This window comes from Lithobates pipiens, unplaced genomic scaffold (assembly GCF_037356315.1).
Source record: "Lithobates pipiens isolate NorthernLeopardFrog02 unplaced genomic scaffold, aLitPip1_a1.2 Scaffold_8, whole genome shotgun sequence".
NCBI lineage: Eukaryota > Metazoa > Chordata > Amphibia > Anura > Ranidae > Lithobates > Lithobates pipiens.
The window spans coordinates 666,492,463-666,509,570 of NW_027507903.1; the positions used below are offsets into that span (position 1 = coordinate 666,492,463).

Here is a 17,108-nt window from a genome sequence, read left to right on the forward strand (position 1 = left end):
AAGCCGTGTTCAGGGCCATACACCTGACCCCACACACCCATCCAGGCTGGGGGGTCCCTGTCAGGTAATGTACGGGGACCCATGATCTCTAACAGCAGCCCTGAGTGTGTTCTCCGGTCTCACCCTCTCTGGTGGGGAAGATGAGGGTGAGACCAGAGAACATGCTGTACAGCAATATACATCTCAGTGCTGATAACAGTGACACAGACACTATTATATTACTGATACATTCCATTACAGTCTATGCCAAGCTAAGAACTTTTCTTTATAGTATTGGATGGAGTGAGGGAGGATTAGAACCCCTGTGGTGTTTTTACTGATATCTGGGGATTTCCCTCACTTCCTGTCCTGCTGACAACATTGTACCGGGCAGGAAGTGAGAGGAAATCAGCAAAGGGGACCCAGACATACATTTTTAGTAGAATAGGGGAAGGCCTAGTCAGATTTTATTATAATTGTGGAGAGCTCCCCTCACTTCCTGCTTGGTAAAATCTTGTCACCGGGACAGGAAGTGAGGGAAAATCTCTTTAATGGAGATCTGGATAGCAGTAAAATCCTGACAGGGGTTCTAATTCTCCCCACTCCATCCAAAACTAAGAAAAGAAAACATTATGGGTGGACATACACTTTAATGATACATCACATTTTATTGTCTTAGCAGTAAATCTCTAGATCCCTTCTTCATATATTTCCTCTGAGATTGTTACATTTCTTTTCATCTCTATTTAGTATAGATTGTATGAAATAGGAGGAGGAAAGAGGAGAGGAGACCCCATCCTATCCAATCACAGCGACCGCACTGCACCTCGCACAGAGTGACTGCGTGGGGGGAGGGGCAGAGAATGGGGGGAGGGGCAGGAGGAGGAGATTGCTGATGTCACACACTGTGATAACTTTCTGTTTAATGATTACAATGAAAGTAATTGTCATGAGATAGATAGATAGATAGATAGATAGATAGATAGATAGATAGATAGATAGATAGATAGATAGATAGATAGATAGATAGATAATTATATAGATAGATAGGCCACATGTCATTCACTGTTACTCCAGTAACTGGAGAGATCTCCTACCCAATCACAGGGAGTGACAGAGGGAGAAATCACAAATATAAGAAAAACCTGCAGGGACCTGACTGAAGTCCCACCTGTTGCTTTATCCTATTGGCTGGAAATTCTACCAATCCCACCACCCATCCTTGTGACATCACCAGTCTCTGGGCGGAGTTCTCCCTATTACTATTATTCCCTTTTCCTCCCACAGATCTTTATACAACCTCTCAGTACACGTATCCCAGCATGGAGGGGCTCAGTGAAGGTGGTGGTGAAGGTGTGGAGATGTCGGATCGGGTCACACAGATCATAAAAGGAGATCCGTCCGACCCCATAATCCAGATATATCCTGACTCTGTTACTGGAGATATTGGGGGGTAAGAGGATCCCTTTCCTGTCATGTATCACCTTATACTGATCACCTTCCCTGTACAAACCCCAGGACTTCTTATTATTTCCAATCAGTGACTCTATTCCTCCTCTGTCTATACTGGGGTAACACATCCCGACTATCCACCAATCTGATCCCCCGACATCCACTTCCCAGTAATGTCTCCCTGAGGAGAAACTCCGACTGCTCAACACCTGATAACAACCCTGAAATCTCTCTGGTGTTTCTGGACGATTCTGGTCTATATCTGACAAGGATACAGTTTTCCTGTCATCTGATATATGGAGCTTATTATGAGCTGTATTTACATCCAGTAATATGTCTGCAGCTCCCTGTATATAGGAGGATACATTTACCTCTGTTATTATATCAGATAATGTGTGTAATGTGTGTGATATCCCATCCACATCCAGACCCCCTCCATCATGGAGGAGTTCCTCATGTCTCTCTCTGTCCTCATTATCTCCATCCTCAGTATCACACAAGTCACCTGTGTCTGATTCCTGTAAGACAGTCAGTGGATCCGTCACGTTACACAGCTCCTCAATGTGACGCAACTTCCTGGACAGCTCCTCCTTCTTTATTTCCAGATCCCGGATGGAGATGGAGATCCGCTCTGCCCTCCCGGAGATTTCCCTCAGGACTCTCTTCTCCAGGTCTTCCAGACGTCTCCTGAGATCTCTAAACAGGACAGTGACTCTCTCGGTGTCACCAGCTGCTTCTTCTTCTACTTTCCTCCGGTGTTCCTGCAGACTCTGGACTCTTTCCTCCGTCTCCTCTCTCTTTGTCATAAGTTTCTGCAGAACATTCCTCAGTGTCTCCTTCTTCTTCTCAGAAGCCACATCCAGCATCTCCACCTGGTGTCCTCGATGTTCTCCAGCCAAACTGCAAGACACACAGATACAGGTCTCATCCTCAGTGCAGTAATACTCCAGGATCTTCTTATGGACAGAGCATTTCCTGCTCTCCATGGACAAGGTGGGGTCACATAAGACGTGTTCTGGGGACTTTTTGTGGACTCTCAGGTGTTTATCACACAGAGAAACCTCACAGTGCAGACAGGATCTAACAGCAGGTACAGGAGAGTCCACACAGTTAGTACAGAAGACCCCGGACTCCTCTTGATGTGGCTGAGCAGACAGGAAATTCCCCACTATGTTACGTAGAGTTATGTTCCTCTGCAGTGCAGGACGATCCTGAGACTTCTCTCTGCATTCAGGACAGGAATATCCTCCAGACCCCTCCTGTGTATCCAGCACACGATCAATACAGACCCGGCAGAAGTTGTGTCCACATTTCAGGTTTACAGGATCTGCATAAATGTTCAGACAGACGGAACATTCCAACTCAGCTCTCAGGTTAGCAGATGCCATCGCTGACAGTAGAAGAGAGAAATGAAAGTGAAAATCTCTGACACCGGAGAAGAATGCAGTTGGGAGGGTCACTTTCTCCTACACAGGGCGAGGCTGATCCAGATCAGTATTATTAAAGTACTGAAAGGAAGTTTTTTTTTTCCACAGTAGTAAAGATAATCAAACCTCCCAACTTTGAGAGATTTTCAACTGCCCCTGAACTCATCCAATGTTATCTTATGTGTACATGTACACAGGTTTTGTCATTTTTTAGGCAGTTGCATTTATAGGCTTTTCTTTGAAGGCAAAAAAATGAGTTCAGACGCCAAAGTTTCTGATGTTTCAGACACCAAGTGGGCTTAACGTGGGAAAACGCAGTAACTCACGTTTAGCCGCATTTCGTTTACCGGCATTTTTCATTTTTGGCTATTTTGAAAAAAAATATTTTTTTTAAATGCAGACATGGCTAAGCGTGGCATGTAAATGTGGCAAAACTGATGTTTTAAATGTGTGTTATTATCTGTCAAGTTAAATCGTTCAGGAGAGGTTGTAAAAATGTCCCGTGTACATTAATCGCGGTAAAACACCGGTACCACGTTTTGCAGTGTTTTCGTTTATAAGCGTTTTTAAAGGTGACCTATTTTTTGGATAAAAATCTGAAAAATGATGGCAAATGATGAAAAACCATTAAAAAAAATATTTTAAACAATTGCAATTGCAAGTGGACAATCCACAACTTGTGGCAAGTAACATGGCAGGTGGCAAGTGGACAATCCACAACTTGTGGCAAGTGACGGCAGGTGGCAAGTGGACAATCCACAACTTGTGGCAGGTGACGTAGCAAGTGATGTGGCAAGTGGACAATCCACAACTTGTGGCAGGTGACGTGGCAAATACAAGTACACTGCTGCTCTCACAGCTGCTTCTACTCACTCTGGTCTCACAAAATGGCTGAAATAGTTAATAATACCGTTTTTTTGAGCTTGGGGAGGGTCTATGATGTTAGCTTAACTAAACACTTCTAGACACAAACGTAGTAAAACGCCGCTAAATTGCGGTAAAACTCGCGGCAAAACGGGCGTTTCTAAACGCCGGTTTCAACTTTTAAAAACATGTGTCCAGCAGAGTTTGCACCGGCATCTCGTATGCATGAAGCCTTAGGCCGCGTACACACGGGCGGATTGTCTGCCCAACTAAGTTCCTGAGACAGTGTGACAGACAGTCCGTCCAACTTTTGAATGAACGGACTTGACCACATACGACGAACAGACAGTCCGCTGAAAGCTTGCGCGATGACGTGTACAGCACGTACGACGGGACTAGAAATTCGACGTCCAATACACTGCAATGCAACCTTCCGCCGTGGAAATCCTTTCTGAGCATGCGCCAAACTTAGTACGGCGAACTTGCCTACTCACGAGCGGACAGTCCGCTGAAACCAAGTTTGGACGGACTGTCTTACGGAAATTCCGTAAGACTTGGTTCGGCAGACAATCCGCTGAAAAAGTCCTCTGAAGCCCACACACAAGTGGATTGTCCGCTGAAACACGGTTCAGCGGACTAAGTTGGGCGGACAATCCTCTCGTGTGTATGCGGCCTTAGGCCTCATGTACACGGCTGCTGGTAGACGGACGTTTAGCAGTTGGCAGTTTTTTTCAACTGCCCCTGAACTCTCCTCTATGTTATCTTATCTGTCCATGTACACGGGGTCGTTTATAGTCCTTTCTAGGAAGTGGAGATTAGAGGCATTTTTTGGATGCATTCAGAAGCTGAGTTTACAGGCATTTCAAGTGCTTCTAAACACGGTAACTTGCATTTAGCCACGTTTAGTTTAGAGGCGTTTTTCATCTTTGGCTATTTTTTATTTAAGCACTAAACACAAACGCAGCAAAACGCCACTATACGCGGCATATAAACGTGGCATAACAGATTTTTTAAAAGTGGGTTACTGTCTGCCAAGTTAAATTGTTCAAGAGAGGTTAAAAACATCCCATGTACATAAAGCCTAAGACCCTTTGTACACTAGACGTTTAGTCCAAGTGTGTCCAATTCTGGGATATTAGTGTCCCTAGGAGCCACAGGTGCAGCATCTAGGCCTGCTTCCTGGAGCCTGGCTAAAGGCTGACATACACAGCAGCTGGATGGGGCTGAACACTTTACTGCCTTTGGAAGAAAGAAGGCCCAGGGACTAAAGACCACCATTTCTTTGTGAAGAACAAGGAAGAGAGGACCGGATCGAGAATGCATCCAGGAGGAATGTAGAGGAGGGCCGGACATGACGGTATGTCGAGTGACACACTAGGGGGTGGGGTTTAAAGAAAAATGTAGGCAGAACGAAGGAGGGGGAGCGGCCATTTAAAAAGGGGGCAGAGCCACGAGCGGGCAGTCGGGAAGAGAGAACGCACGAGGAGGCACTCTTTCCACTGCTCCTCGTATACCTTCGCAAGATGGCAGACGCGACAGACTTGTTGGCTCAACTGAGAGCGGTGGCGGCATCCTGGGGGCCCGAATGGATTCAGTGGCAGGACGAGGCGGTGTTGGCGGAAGCGGGAGGACGGCAGGCCGAGGACAGACGGGCAGGAGAGGACGGCGCGGCAACACACGGCAGGATATCGAGGCCGCCGACAAGGTACTCTCCAGGGGCTGTGGCGGGGCCAGGAGTCCGAGGGGGGATCAGTCAGTACCACCAGCTAAGCGGAGCCTGCCAGCATTCCCGGCGGGGCCTGGGCGGCCTGCACTCCGCGGCCTTGTGACGGGGAGTGGGGCCACGGGCCTACATGGCGCCGCTTCCCCGGGGGAGAGGAGGAGAAGATCCCCGGCAAGATCATCCCCGGTGGCTCTGCACGAGTCAGGGTGAAGGAGAAGACACGCTTCCAGGAGCCCTGGGGGGGATGGGGACTTGTGGGTGGGGCGGGAGGACAGGGACCCTGCACTGGTGTCGCCCCCAGCAGCTCTGCACGAGCTGAGGGGAAGGGGGGGTCGGTCTGCACATGGCACTGCAAGGAGGAGGAAGGAGCCAGGACACATGGCAGCTGGAACAGTCACCCTGCAGCTCTTCACGAGCCAAAGGGGGTCAGTGGCGGGACGCCACACTGCGCGGCAAAGAGGGGGAGGCCGGCGGCGTCCAGGCGGGCTGCGTCAAGCCCCCCGGCGGCTTCGCGCAAGCCGAGGGGGGGACAGCAGGGGGCATCAGCAACAGCCTCTGGAGGTCGTGCTAGTGTTTCTCTGGACAGTGCTGTGGGTGGGAGGACGCCACCAGGAGACAGTGGACGGGACTTACGCGGCAGGAGTGGTGCCAGGTCCGGCCCACCTGCGTGCTCAGAGGGAGGACAGCAACGTCACTTGGCCGGCACTGCGACAGCTGAGAATCGGGCCAGGGCATGATGGCGCCTGGTGTCCAGGAGCCCTTCTCCTCAGGGGTTGCCGCTTCTGGAGGACCAAGATGGAGGAAGTCGGTCTGAGGCTGAATTGTCGGATGACGTGGAGGAGCCGGGAGGTCGGCGCGTGGCTGGGGAGGTCAGCTCAGCGGCTGTTGGAGCGGCGCCCAGCCAGCCCGGTAAGTCCCATGATAATGTTGATTTTACCAATGTGTTGCAGTGTTTATTGGGTGTGGCTTCTGTAAGGGGGGGAGACGGTGCCTCCCGCTACGCTGTTGGCAGGTCCTGTCCAACCGCGGGTGGAGAGTGGGGCTACGGTCCCGGGTTCCGAGGGTCAGTTGCAGGCATTGCTGGATGGTCTGCGGGTTTTGGTAGGCCAGTTCGAGGGTGGCCAGGTGAACGCGCCGGTGGATGCCCCTGGGGGCGGTGCCACGACGAGAGTGGTGCCGGTCGGAGGAGGAGAGCAGGGTCCCTCGGATGCGGGGACGCCGCCTGTCCAGAAGGCGGTGGAGGCCACGGAGAAGGTGAGTGCGGCGGTGTCAAGGACCACGGAGCCAACTGGGGGAGCCGACATTGTGAGGATTGCGGTTGTGGCGCACTGCGAGGTGTATGTGTGCTTCGAGGGACCATTAGGAGCCCACTTGAAGCAGGAGGTCCAGGAAAAATTTGGAAAGGGGAATATGTGGAGATTTTCTCCCTGTTACCTCTTGAGAAGCTTAACCTGGACAGGGTGAAACCGGACGATACGAAGAAGGAGGATGAAGAGAAATGGCGTTACCGCCTGATTCCGCGTACATTTGCAAATTGGCTGCAAGCCTTTGCTATCTTTGCAAGTGTCGTCGGTGAGAAGAACCCCGAACACTGTTCGGCGTTATTTTGTTACATGGACGCCATTGGGGAGGCGTATCGGGTTTATGGGGGCTCGGCATGGCTGCGCTATGACGAGCAGTTTCGCCAGCGCAGGGCAGTACGCCCGGCCCTGCGTTGGGACCATAAGGATATAAGCCTCTGGATGTGGCTAATGGCGTTGGCTCGGGCCCTGCCACAGTCCTTTCAAGGGGAGGCCGGGGGTAGCAACTCCTCGGGACTGCCGGCCGGAAAAAGGTGGGGAGTATGCTGGCAGTTCAACGAGGGCTCTTGCAAGTTCAGCGGTGGCTGCAAATTTAAGCACGAGTGTTCAGGATGCGGGGGAGCGCATACCCTCGCCAAGTGCTTCAAGAAAGGAAAGCGTGCCGGAGAGACTGCGTACAAGAGGGACGACTCCGGTGAGACGGGAAAGGATGCTGCCTTTTCTAAATAGGTACCCAGATAGAGCAGCGGTGAGGTTGATCAGCACTGGATTTCAGGACGGTTTTAGGATCCCGTGTACATTGACTGTGATTCCCCCGATTGCGAATAATTTGAAGTCGGCTATGCAACACCCGGCAGTGGTCTCTGAAAAATTGGCGAAGGAGGTGTCATTGGGGAGAATGGCTGGGCCATTCGCTCAGGTTCCTTTCAACGATTTAGTGGTGTGGTTTAGCTGGGGGTGATTCCCAAAAAGGAGCAAAATAAGTTTAGATTGATACACCACTTGTCGTTCCCGAAAGGGAGTTCGGTGAACGATTTCATCGACCCCGAGGCCTGCACGGTTTCTTATACCTCGTTCGATGTGGCGTTCCGATGGGTTCGCTGTTAAGGCCAGGGGGCTCTACTGGCTAAGGCCGATGTGGAGTCGGCGTTTTGGCTATTACTGGTGCACCCCGACAGTTTTCATTTGCTGGGTTGTTGTTGGCAGGAAAGCTATTACGTGGATAGGTGTTTGCCCATGGGCTGTTCGGTTTCTTGTGCTGTGTTCGAAGAATTTAGTTCCTTTTTAGAGTGGGTAGTACGGAATGTGGCTGGATAGGATTCCGTCATCCATTACTTGGATGATTTTCTCTGCGTGGGCCCTCCTTCGTCCAATGTGTGTGCGATTTTATTGTCCACGTTGCAACACATTGCGGCAAACTTTGGTGGGCCTTTGGCTGCCGACAAAACAGAAGGCCCGCGGACGGAACTGAGTTTCCTAGGCATTGTGATTGACTCCGTGGCCATGGAGTGCAGGTTGCTGGAAGGGAAGCTCAGGGATTTGCAGGCGGAGATTAGGGCAGTTCATGGTTGTAGGAAGGTTCAGTTACGTGCATTGCAGTCCCTGCTGGGAAAGTTGAACTTCGCTTGCCGTATCATTCCCATGGGGAGGGTTTTCTGTCGGCGGCTGTCGGCTTATCCCCACTACGGCGGGGGAAAGGGCGCCCACGCACTTTATCCGGCTGAGTGGGGAACATAGGGAGGACCTCAGGATTTGGAATCAGTTCCTTTCCGAGTACAACGGCAGGTCAGTGTGGATGTCGGACCCGGTGAGCAACTTCGATGTAGAGTTGGTTACGGACGCCGCGGGATCTACAGGATATGGAGCATTTTTTCGAGGCCGCTGGAGTGCTGCGCCGTGGCCTCAATCGTGGGTTGAAGCCTGTTTCTTAAGGAATTTGGTACTGTTGGAACTTTTTCCGGTAGTGCTGGCTTTGGAATTGTGGGGGAAGGCTTGCCGGAACCTGAAACTGCGTTTGAATTGCGACAACATGGGCGTAGTGCAGGTTATCAATAGCATGTCGGCGTCTTATCCACCTGTCATACGCTTGATGTGACAGTTGGTGTTGCGCTGCTTGCAATTGAATGTCTTTCTCTATGCTGTACATATTCCGGGAGTGGACAACACCTTGGCTGATTCTTTGTCTCGCTTCCAGTGGGACAAGTTCAGGGCCCTGGCGCCGGAGGAGGACAAGGAAGGAGTGCCGTGCCCGGATTGGATCTGGGAATTGGCGTTGGAATCACCGCGAGGTGGATACAACGGTCAGTGAGAATGTCCACGTGGTTGGCGTACCAAAAGGTATGGCAGGAGTGGTTGGAGTTAATTTTGGAGTCGGAGGGCAGCGGGGGCGAGACAGATTTTCGGCTGCTAGTTTTGTACTTTTTTTCCAAGAATATGGAGTCGGGGAAGTCCGCTTCGTCGATAGAAAAGAAGAAGGCATAACGTTTAGGTTTAAACTGCGGGGTATGTCGGATTGGACTAAGGACTTTTGGGTTAGGCAAGCCATGAAGAGGTACAGGAAGGGGCACAGAAGGCAAGATAAGAGGCGGCCTATTATGTTTGCCAATTTGTTGGCGTTAGGGGAACAACTGGAGTCGGTGTGTTCCTCTCTCTATGAGGTTGGTTTGTTTTTGCCCACTTTTTCGTTGGCCTTTTTTGGGGCATTTCGCATTAGCGAATTGGTGAGCCCTTCTCGGCAGATGGTGGGCGAATTATATAGCCAGGAGGTAGAGGTGTTTGAGGATAGGGTGTCGGTGCGGCTGCGGAGGTCGAAAACCGATCAAAGGGGAGTGGGAGTGCAGATAGGGTTGTACGCCATTCAGGGGTGTGCGGTATGCCCTGTTCGGGTTGTGGGGAATTTTGCACGGGTGAGGGTGCTTTCTTGATACATGAGGACGGGACACACCTGTCGAAGTTCCAGTTTGTGGCAGTACTGCGGAAATGTTTGGGGAAGATGGGCATGGAAAGTTCCGCATACGCTTCACACTCCTTCCGCATTGGGCGGCCACTGAGGCCGCCAGGCGTGGGTTAGATGAGGCGGCGGTGCGCAGGTTGGGTAGATGGGAATCTAAGCGATTCCGCTCTTACATTCGACCTCAGTTGGTTTGTGAATAATTAAAAAAAAAAAAAAGTTACTGTTACCGGGGGGTTGTTATGATAGTACTGGTTAAGATGCGGGGATGCTGTTGGTTCGCTGACAGTTGGGTTGTATTTGTCCTTTCAGATGAAGGGCCTACCCACCTCATCTGGATCCTGGGACACTCATATGTTTGTTGGGGTGCCCGGAGAGGGGACACAAGACCAGGTGGGAGACAGTTAGGTATCTCTAGGAGGGAGGCGGTGATACGGTGGCTGGGTAGACCGGGTATGTTGTGGGTCAGGGTGGTCCCGGAAGTGGAGAGATATGCGAGGATGGACAGGCCACCGGATGTATTGGTGATCCATGCTGGGGGCAATGACTTGGGAGTGCGGACTGTTAGGGATCTGATAGCGGACATAAAGTCTGATCTAGTGTACCTACACGCGGCCTTCCTGGATACATCGATACTATGGTCAGACATGGTGGCGCGGACTACTTGGCGCATGGCCCGGTCGGTGTATAGACTGAATAAGGCGAGGATTAGGGTAAATAAAGTGATCGGTCGGTTTCTGGCCCTGGATGGGGGTTGGTAATTCGCCATAGAGAATTGGAGACCAATGTGGGTCTCTATTTACGAAAGGATGGGGTCCACCTCAGTGACGTGGGTATCGACCTTTGGTCTCTGGGGCTTCAGGAGGGTATTCGGGCGGCCCTGCGCGTGTGGAGGTGCCATCAAGGGTGAGGTTTCACCCTTTCAGGCTGCGGCGGTATTTATTGTTGGTTAGTGACGGTAGCATTAAAAGAGGTGGTTAAGTAGGTGGGGGGCTCATCGGGAGATGGCCCCTCCGGTGTGTACATCAAAACTTTTGATGTTAATGGTGTTGTTGCACTGTGGGAAAGGTGGTTGTCTCCAAACGGTACAGCTGGAGGCCGGTAAGGTTGTGGTAAAGGTCCCGCAGTGCCCCCTGATGTGTATACAGATATGTATACTTGGAAAAAGTAGCTCCGTCACTGACCAACAAAATTGGGTAAAACATGTTGTTTCTCATATGTTGTGTCCACATGTTGTGGAAAATGTTTATTATATTAAAATTTAATTTTGGAGTTTTTATTTTGTTTGGTTTAATAAAGGCTGTTGTGGCCATTTTACTCCACAAAAAGAATGGTGTGGTCTCTTAATAAAAGGGGGTAAAAGGTTGGGAGTAAAAGGGTCGGTTACAACAGAGTGGGTCTTATCTGGGGCTACACTAGTCAAGGGTTCCTTACTGGATAAGATTGATAATTCTGAAATCTGCCTCATTGACATAATACACTGATAAAACCCACCAAGGGAATATCCTGAATGAGCTCAAGGAGAGGCTTCTGTAGAGCCAACATGACCAAATTGAGATCCCATTGTTACACAGGTGAACGAAAGTGGAAGCAATGTGAGGCACTCCTTAAACAAAGTCCCTTAAAAGAAGGTAATAAGTTACCAGCAGTTAAGAGAATGGCCAATGCTAAGACTTGATGCAACATATATGGACAAATGGGAATCCTGCCTTAGGGGGGTGTAATCAAAAAATACTAACTAAAGGCAGTAATAATAATAAACAAAAATGATGTAAACACACACCCTAAAAAGTTAAACTACATATATTTTATTCGCTATAAAAGAGCAAAATACAAAAGGCACCAACAACAATGTATCGCCCATAACCCGTTGCAGGGCGGCCTTGACTTTATGGGCTTATAAGCTACCTTCTCTTGGCCGGCTCCTCCACTTCTAGGGGTTCCCAGGGTTGATACCCAACGACTTGAAAACTGACACGGATGAAGTCCTCTTTAAAAGGTTTTATTTTGCAGTAAGAACTCTCAATTAACAGAGTCTCTTAGGGAACAGAGGGCACAGGTGATGAACTCAGACACCTTGAACTGCAGGTCTAGCAAAGTCTCTATTTCCACCCACAGAGTAGCCACTCGCAGCTGGGCACTTCAAAGCTGAACAGATCTCTAGCCAGAGATCATGGCAGTCAGCACGTTGACTCAAACTTGAACAATCAACTTGGGGTGAATAGGAACCTTTTTCCTCCGTACCTGGAACGTTTCCCGTCTCCTCAATGGTACTGGAAAAGTGTGAATTTGTCAATGTCCTTCTCAACTCAGTAACCAGGCACTTCTCAGGATGCCACTTGTCGGCCCTCCTCCGATGAGTCCTCCCCCGGTCACTTCCAGAAGCTGAGAGCACACCCGGACACTTTGAATCGTCCCTCAGTTACTACACCCCGGACCAGCAGGTTCCGAGACTCAGCAACGGACGGATCCCTACCCCAGACCAGGCAGGTCTATCAAGGGCCACTGACAGGAACATGTTGTGGGGTGTCGAACACCCTGTGACCGGGACCCCTCACGGGGGTTGCCCCGGTCCTGGAACCAGACCAGACCACACGGGTCTAACGAACAACTCCGGAACCCCGAAAACGTGACCCACACCCCCTTAACCACTTAAGGACCGCCGTATTGCCATTGTACGTCATCGCAATGGCACAGGCAGGCACAAGCACGTACATGTACGTGCCTGCCTTCCAGCGGGTGGGGGGTCCGATCGGACCCCCTCCCGCTGGATACGGCAGTCCGGTTCGCTGCAGGAGCAATCCGTGATGAGGGGATGGCCGTTGGTTTCTGGCCATCCCCTCTCAATTGCTCCTGGCCAATGAGAAGCTTCCTCCCCTGTGAAAATGTAAACACGGGAAGGAGGAAGTGATGTCACACTCCTCGTGTCGGTCTTTTTGACTGGGCAGCGCAGAGTGAAGACATACAAGTAAGTGCACCAACAGTCCACTGACACATAGGTACACATAGGCACACATTTCACCCCAGTCACCCCCGATCACCCCCCCCCGATCGGCCCCCGCCCCCCCCAGTCACAGTGTCACTAATTGCAGTGTTCATTTATTTACTGATCACTGCATTTAGTGTCAGTTGTGACTGTAAAAAGTGTCAGGACAGCTAGTGTTAGGCCCCTTTAGGTCCAGGGTAGCCCCCTACCCCCCCAATAAAGGTTTAACCCCTTGATTGCCCTCCCAGTTAACCCTTTCACCCCCTTTTACCAGTGTCACTAAGCGATCGTTTTTCTGATCGCTGCATTATTGTCACTGGTCCCACTAGGAAGCTAGTTGTTTTTTAGGTTCAACGCCAGGCTATTATAGCGTTAGGTACCCCGATATATAACCCAATAAAGGTTTTAACCCCTTGGTTGCCCCTAGAGTTAACCCTTTCACCAGCGATTGTTGTATAAGTGTCACTGGTGACGCTGGTTAGCCAGTTAGTTATTTAGTTATTTAGGTTCCCCGTCAAGTTTTTATTTAGCGTCAGGTACCCCCATATAAATACCCAATAAAGGTTTTAACCACCTGATTGCCCTTAGTTAACCCTTTCACCAGTGATCACCGTATAAGTGTTACGGGTGACGCTGGTTAGGTAGTTCGCTTTTTCTAGCATCAGGGCACCCGCCATTTATTACCTAATAAAGGTTTAACCCCCTGATCACCCGGCGGGTGATATCAATTCGGTTTTAGGGTCAGAAAGGGTCTGCGTCGCCCCAGGCAGTGCTAGGTTAGTGCCAGTACCGCTAAACCCACGCGCAAAGCATACACCTCCCTTAGTGGTATAGTATCCGAACAGATCAATATCTGATCTGATCAGATCTATACTAGCGTGCCCAGCAATTTAGGGTTCTAAAAAAATGCATTGTTAGCAGGATTAATCCAGATACCTGCTAGCGCCTGCGTTTTGCCCCTCCGCCCAGCCCAGCACACCCAAGTGCAGTATCGATCGATCACTGTCACTTACAAAACACAACACACATAACTGCAGCAATCACAGAGTCAGGCTTGATCCCTGCGATCGCTAACAGTTTTTTTTGTAGCATTTTATACAGTCGCTGACAGGCTAGGTGCTTTTTTACCTGTGAGTCTCACTAGTGTACCCCTAAATTTAGAGCCCAAAATGGCAAAGCGAAGGTACACTAGTGAAGAGGCCTACACGTTTCTGAGCATGACAGAGAGTGAAGAGGAAGACACTGATCTGTCAGATTCAGGCTCAGAATACGATCCTGTAGAGGACAGCGCCTCCATGTCAGATAGCTCTGATGACGAAGAAGAGGTCCCTGCTAACGTCAGGCGTACCTGACCCCGATCTTCTGATGTTGTTGAGGTGCAGGAACCGCAAGTCCCTCGTATGGAGTATAGAGCCAGTACTAGTGCCGCTCATCCTTTTGGTGAACTGGCAAGCACCAGCGGCCTAGTACACCCTGGACGTACATCCAGCACTGCAGTATCACGTGGTGACGTGGCGAGTCCCATAAGTGCAGTTCAAGCTGGCGAGGTGGCAAGCACAAGTAGTGTCCCGCTGCCACCAAGAAGAAGACGAAGACAGGCCCGTCGTTCCCATAGTGCCCTTCCTGCAGAATTCGCCAATCCTGATTGGGTGCCCACCTCTTCTGCAGCACCAGTACTTCCCCCATTCACTGCCCAACCCGGTATTTAGGTGGATACAGATAATTTTACGCCACTTGATTTTTATTCTCTGTATTTCACGGAAGATCTCTATAGATCTATTGTGGACCAAACCAATTTATATGCTGGTCAACACATCGCTGCTAATCCCCAGTTGCCTTCCCTTGCCAGAGATTGGAAACCAGTTACGGTTTCCGAATTTAAGACCTTTCTGGGCCTTTCCCTCAACATGGGCACACATAAATTCATGCGGATGCGGGCTTATTGGTCCACGCATCCGACTGACCACATGCCCGTGTTCTCTAACTCCATGTCCAGGAAACGATACGAGCAGATCTTGCGGTTCATGCACTTCAGTGACAATGAACTTTGTCGTCATCGTGGAGACCCTGAATACGATCGGCTCTACAAAATTCGGCCCCTCATAAACCACTTCAACCAACGTTTTGCAGACTTGTTTACTCCCCAAAAAGTTGTCTGCGTTGATGAGTCCCTGATTAAGTTTACTGGTCGCTTGTCATTCAAACAGTACATTCCCAACAAGCGTACCAGATACGGGATCAAGCTCTATAAGTGCTGTGACAGGGCCACAGGCTATACATGGAGCTTTATGGTTTATGAGGGTAAAGATAGTTACGTAGAGCCGGAGAACTGCCCTGACTACATAGGAAGCGCTGGCAAGATAGTGTGGAAATTGGTGTCACCCTTATTCGGAAAGGGGTACCACTTGTACGTGGACAATTATTACACCAGCGTGCCACTGTTTAGTCATTTATTTGATCATCAGATTGGAGCATGTGGCACCGTGCGACCTAATCGCCGGGGCTTTCCCCAGCGGCTTGTAGATTCCCGTCTTAGGCTGGGGGAGAGAGCCTGCTATCGGTGTAATAATTTGCTCGCTATGAAGTGGAGGGATAATAAGAATGTTTTCGTTCTTACCTCCCTTCATGCAGACACGACGGTCCAAATTTCTACAGCGACTGGTATTGTGGAGAAACCCCTCTGTGTCCATGAATATAACAAAAATATGGGAGGGGTGGACCTCAATGACCAGTTGTTGGCGCCGTATCTAGCTTCCCTTAAGGCCAGACGCTGGTACAAAAAAGTGTCTGCTTACTTATTTCAATTGGCTTTGCTGAATGCTTTTGTGCTATACAAAACTTCAGGCGGGACTTTAACCTTTCTTTTCTTCAAAAGAGAGGTTGTCACAGAGCTTCTGTATCCAGACTAGTGATGGCCGAACGGTTCACCCGGCGGTCGTTTCGCGGCGAATTTCGGTCGTTCGCGGTCCGCTCGTTCGCTCGCCTTTTCCCGTCGTTCGCCCCGGCGGACTTACGTGTTTAATGTGTAAAAGAACTTTGACCTGTGATGACACGTCTATCATGGGGTACAGGACAGCCAATTGAGACATTACAGCACATGGACACTTGGACATTCCCCCTAACCTATAAATACACCCGATCCGGTGGCCATTTTACATTCTTTCTTCTGTCACTATAGGGAAAGGTTGCTGTGTGGAGTAGGGACAGATAAAACGCTAGCTATTTGGTACACAAAAGTTCTTTTCAGGACTGGTATAGGTGTTAGGTGTATATAGGTTTGCTGTGCTACTGATTCTTGCAGCAGCCTGAGCGTCATTTGTCAGTTTAGAGAAAGGGACAGAGCGCTGTGTCTGCTGCTATTTTAGGGACAGCCAGATTAGTCATCATCATCATCATTAGCTGTTACTATCAGGTCCACAAAAGAGTTATTCCAGTAACCACTAATTGTTCCAGGCTCCTCTTTTTTGACACTTTGTATAGGGACAGGAAGGAAGCAGTGTTGTCAGGCAGTGAGGGTCAGTTTAAAGACTTGCTGTTACTATTAGTTCCACAAAGGTTCTTTTCAGGACTGGTATCAGTGGTACGGTAATAGGCTTGTACACGTATAATATTCTTTCTTCCAAATATAGAAAGAATATTATACTTGACTGCTGCCCTTCTGCTGCAGTCTGCTAATCATTCACAACTCACTTGTTCCACAAAGCTCTTTATCAGGACTGGTAACTTGGTCTGTGTAGGGTGCTACAGTACATAGGGTTGAGCGCAGTACAGTCTGCTGTTCTATAAGGGCCGCTATCGGTCCACAATATATAGGGTTGAGGTGCACTACTGCTGACTGCTGCCCTATACTGCAGCAGTCCTTCATTGGTATAGGGACTGAAGTACAGTCTGCTAATCACTAACACACAACCTGCTTGGTCCACAAAAGTTCTTATAAGGACTGGTAACTTGGTCTAGGGTGCTACAGTACATAGGGTTGAGCGCGGTACAGTCTGCTGTTCTGTAAGGACCGCTATCGGTCCACAATAGATAGGGTTGAGGTGCACTACTGCTGACCGCTGCCCTATACTGCAGCAGTCCTTCATTGGTATAGGGACTGAAGTACAGTCTGCTAATCACTAACACACAACCTGTTCGGTCCACAAAAGTTCCTATAAGGACTGGTAACTTGGTCTAGGGTGCTACAGTACATAGGGTTGAGCGCGGTACAGTCTGCTGTTCTGTAAGGACCGCTATCGGTCCACAATAGATAGGGTTGAGGTGCACTACTGCTGACCGCTGCCCTATACTGCAGCAGTCCTTCATTGGTATAGGGACTGACGTACAGTCTGCTAATCACTAACACACAACCTGTTCGGTCCACAAAAGTTCCTATAAGGACTGGTAACTTGGTCTAGGGTGCTACAGTACATAGGGTTGAGCGCGG

The 17,108-nt window shown here is 49.8% G+C and overlaps 1 protein-coding gene across 1 annotated transcript; it reads right to left on the minus strand.

Moving 5' to 3' along the window:
• Positions 1 to 1,228: 1,228 nt before the first annotated feature.
• Positions 1,229 to 2,819, minus strand: LOC143964255 (E3 ubiquitin-protein ligase TRIM39-like). The gene has a single exon (XM_077473954.1). It carries the CDS (start codon positions 2,817 to 2,819, stop codon positions 1,245 to 1,247), a length of 1,575 nt encoding a protein of 524 aa, XP_077330080.1. The 3' UTR covers positions 1,229 to 1,244.
• Positions 2,820 to 17,108: the final 14,289 nt, after the last annotated feature.

Coding starts and splice junctions, on each gene's coding strand:
- LOC143964255 (XM_077473954.1), bottom strand. CDS start 2,819: ATGGCATCTGCTAACCTGAGAGCTGAGTTGGAATGTTCCGTCTGTCTG.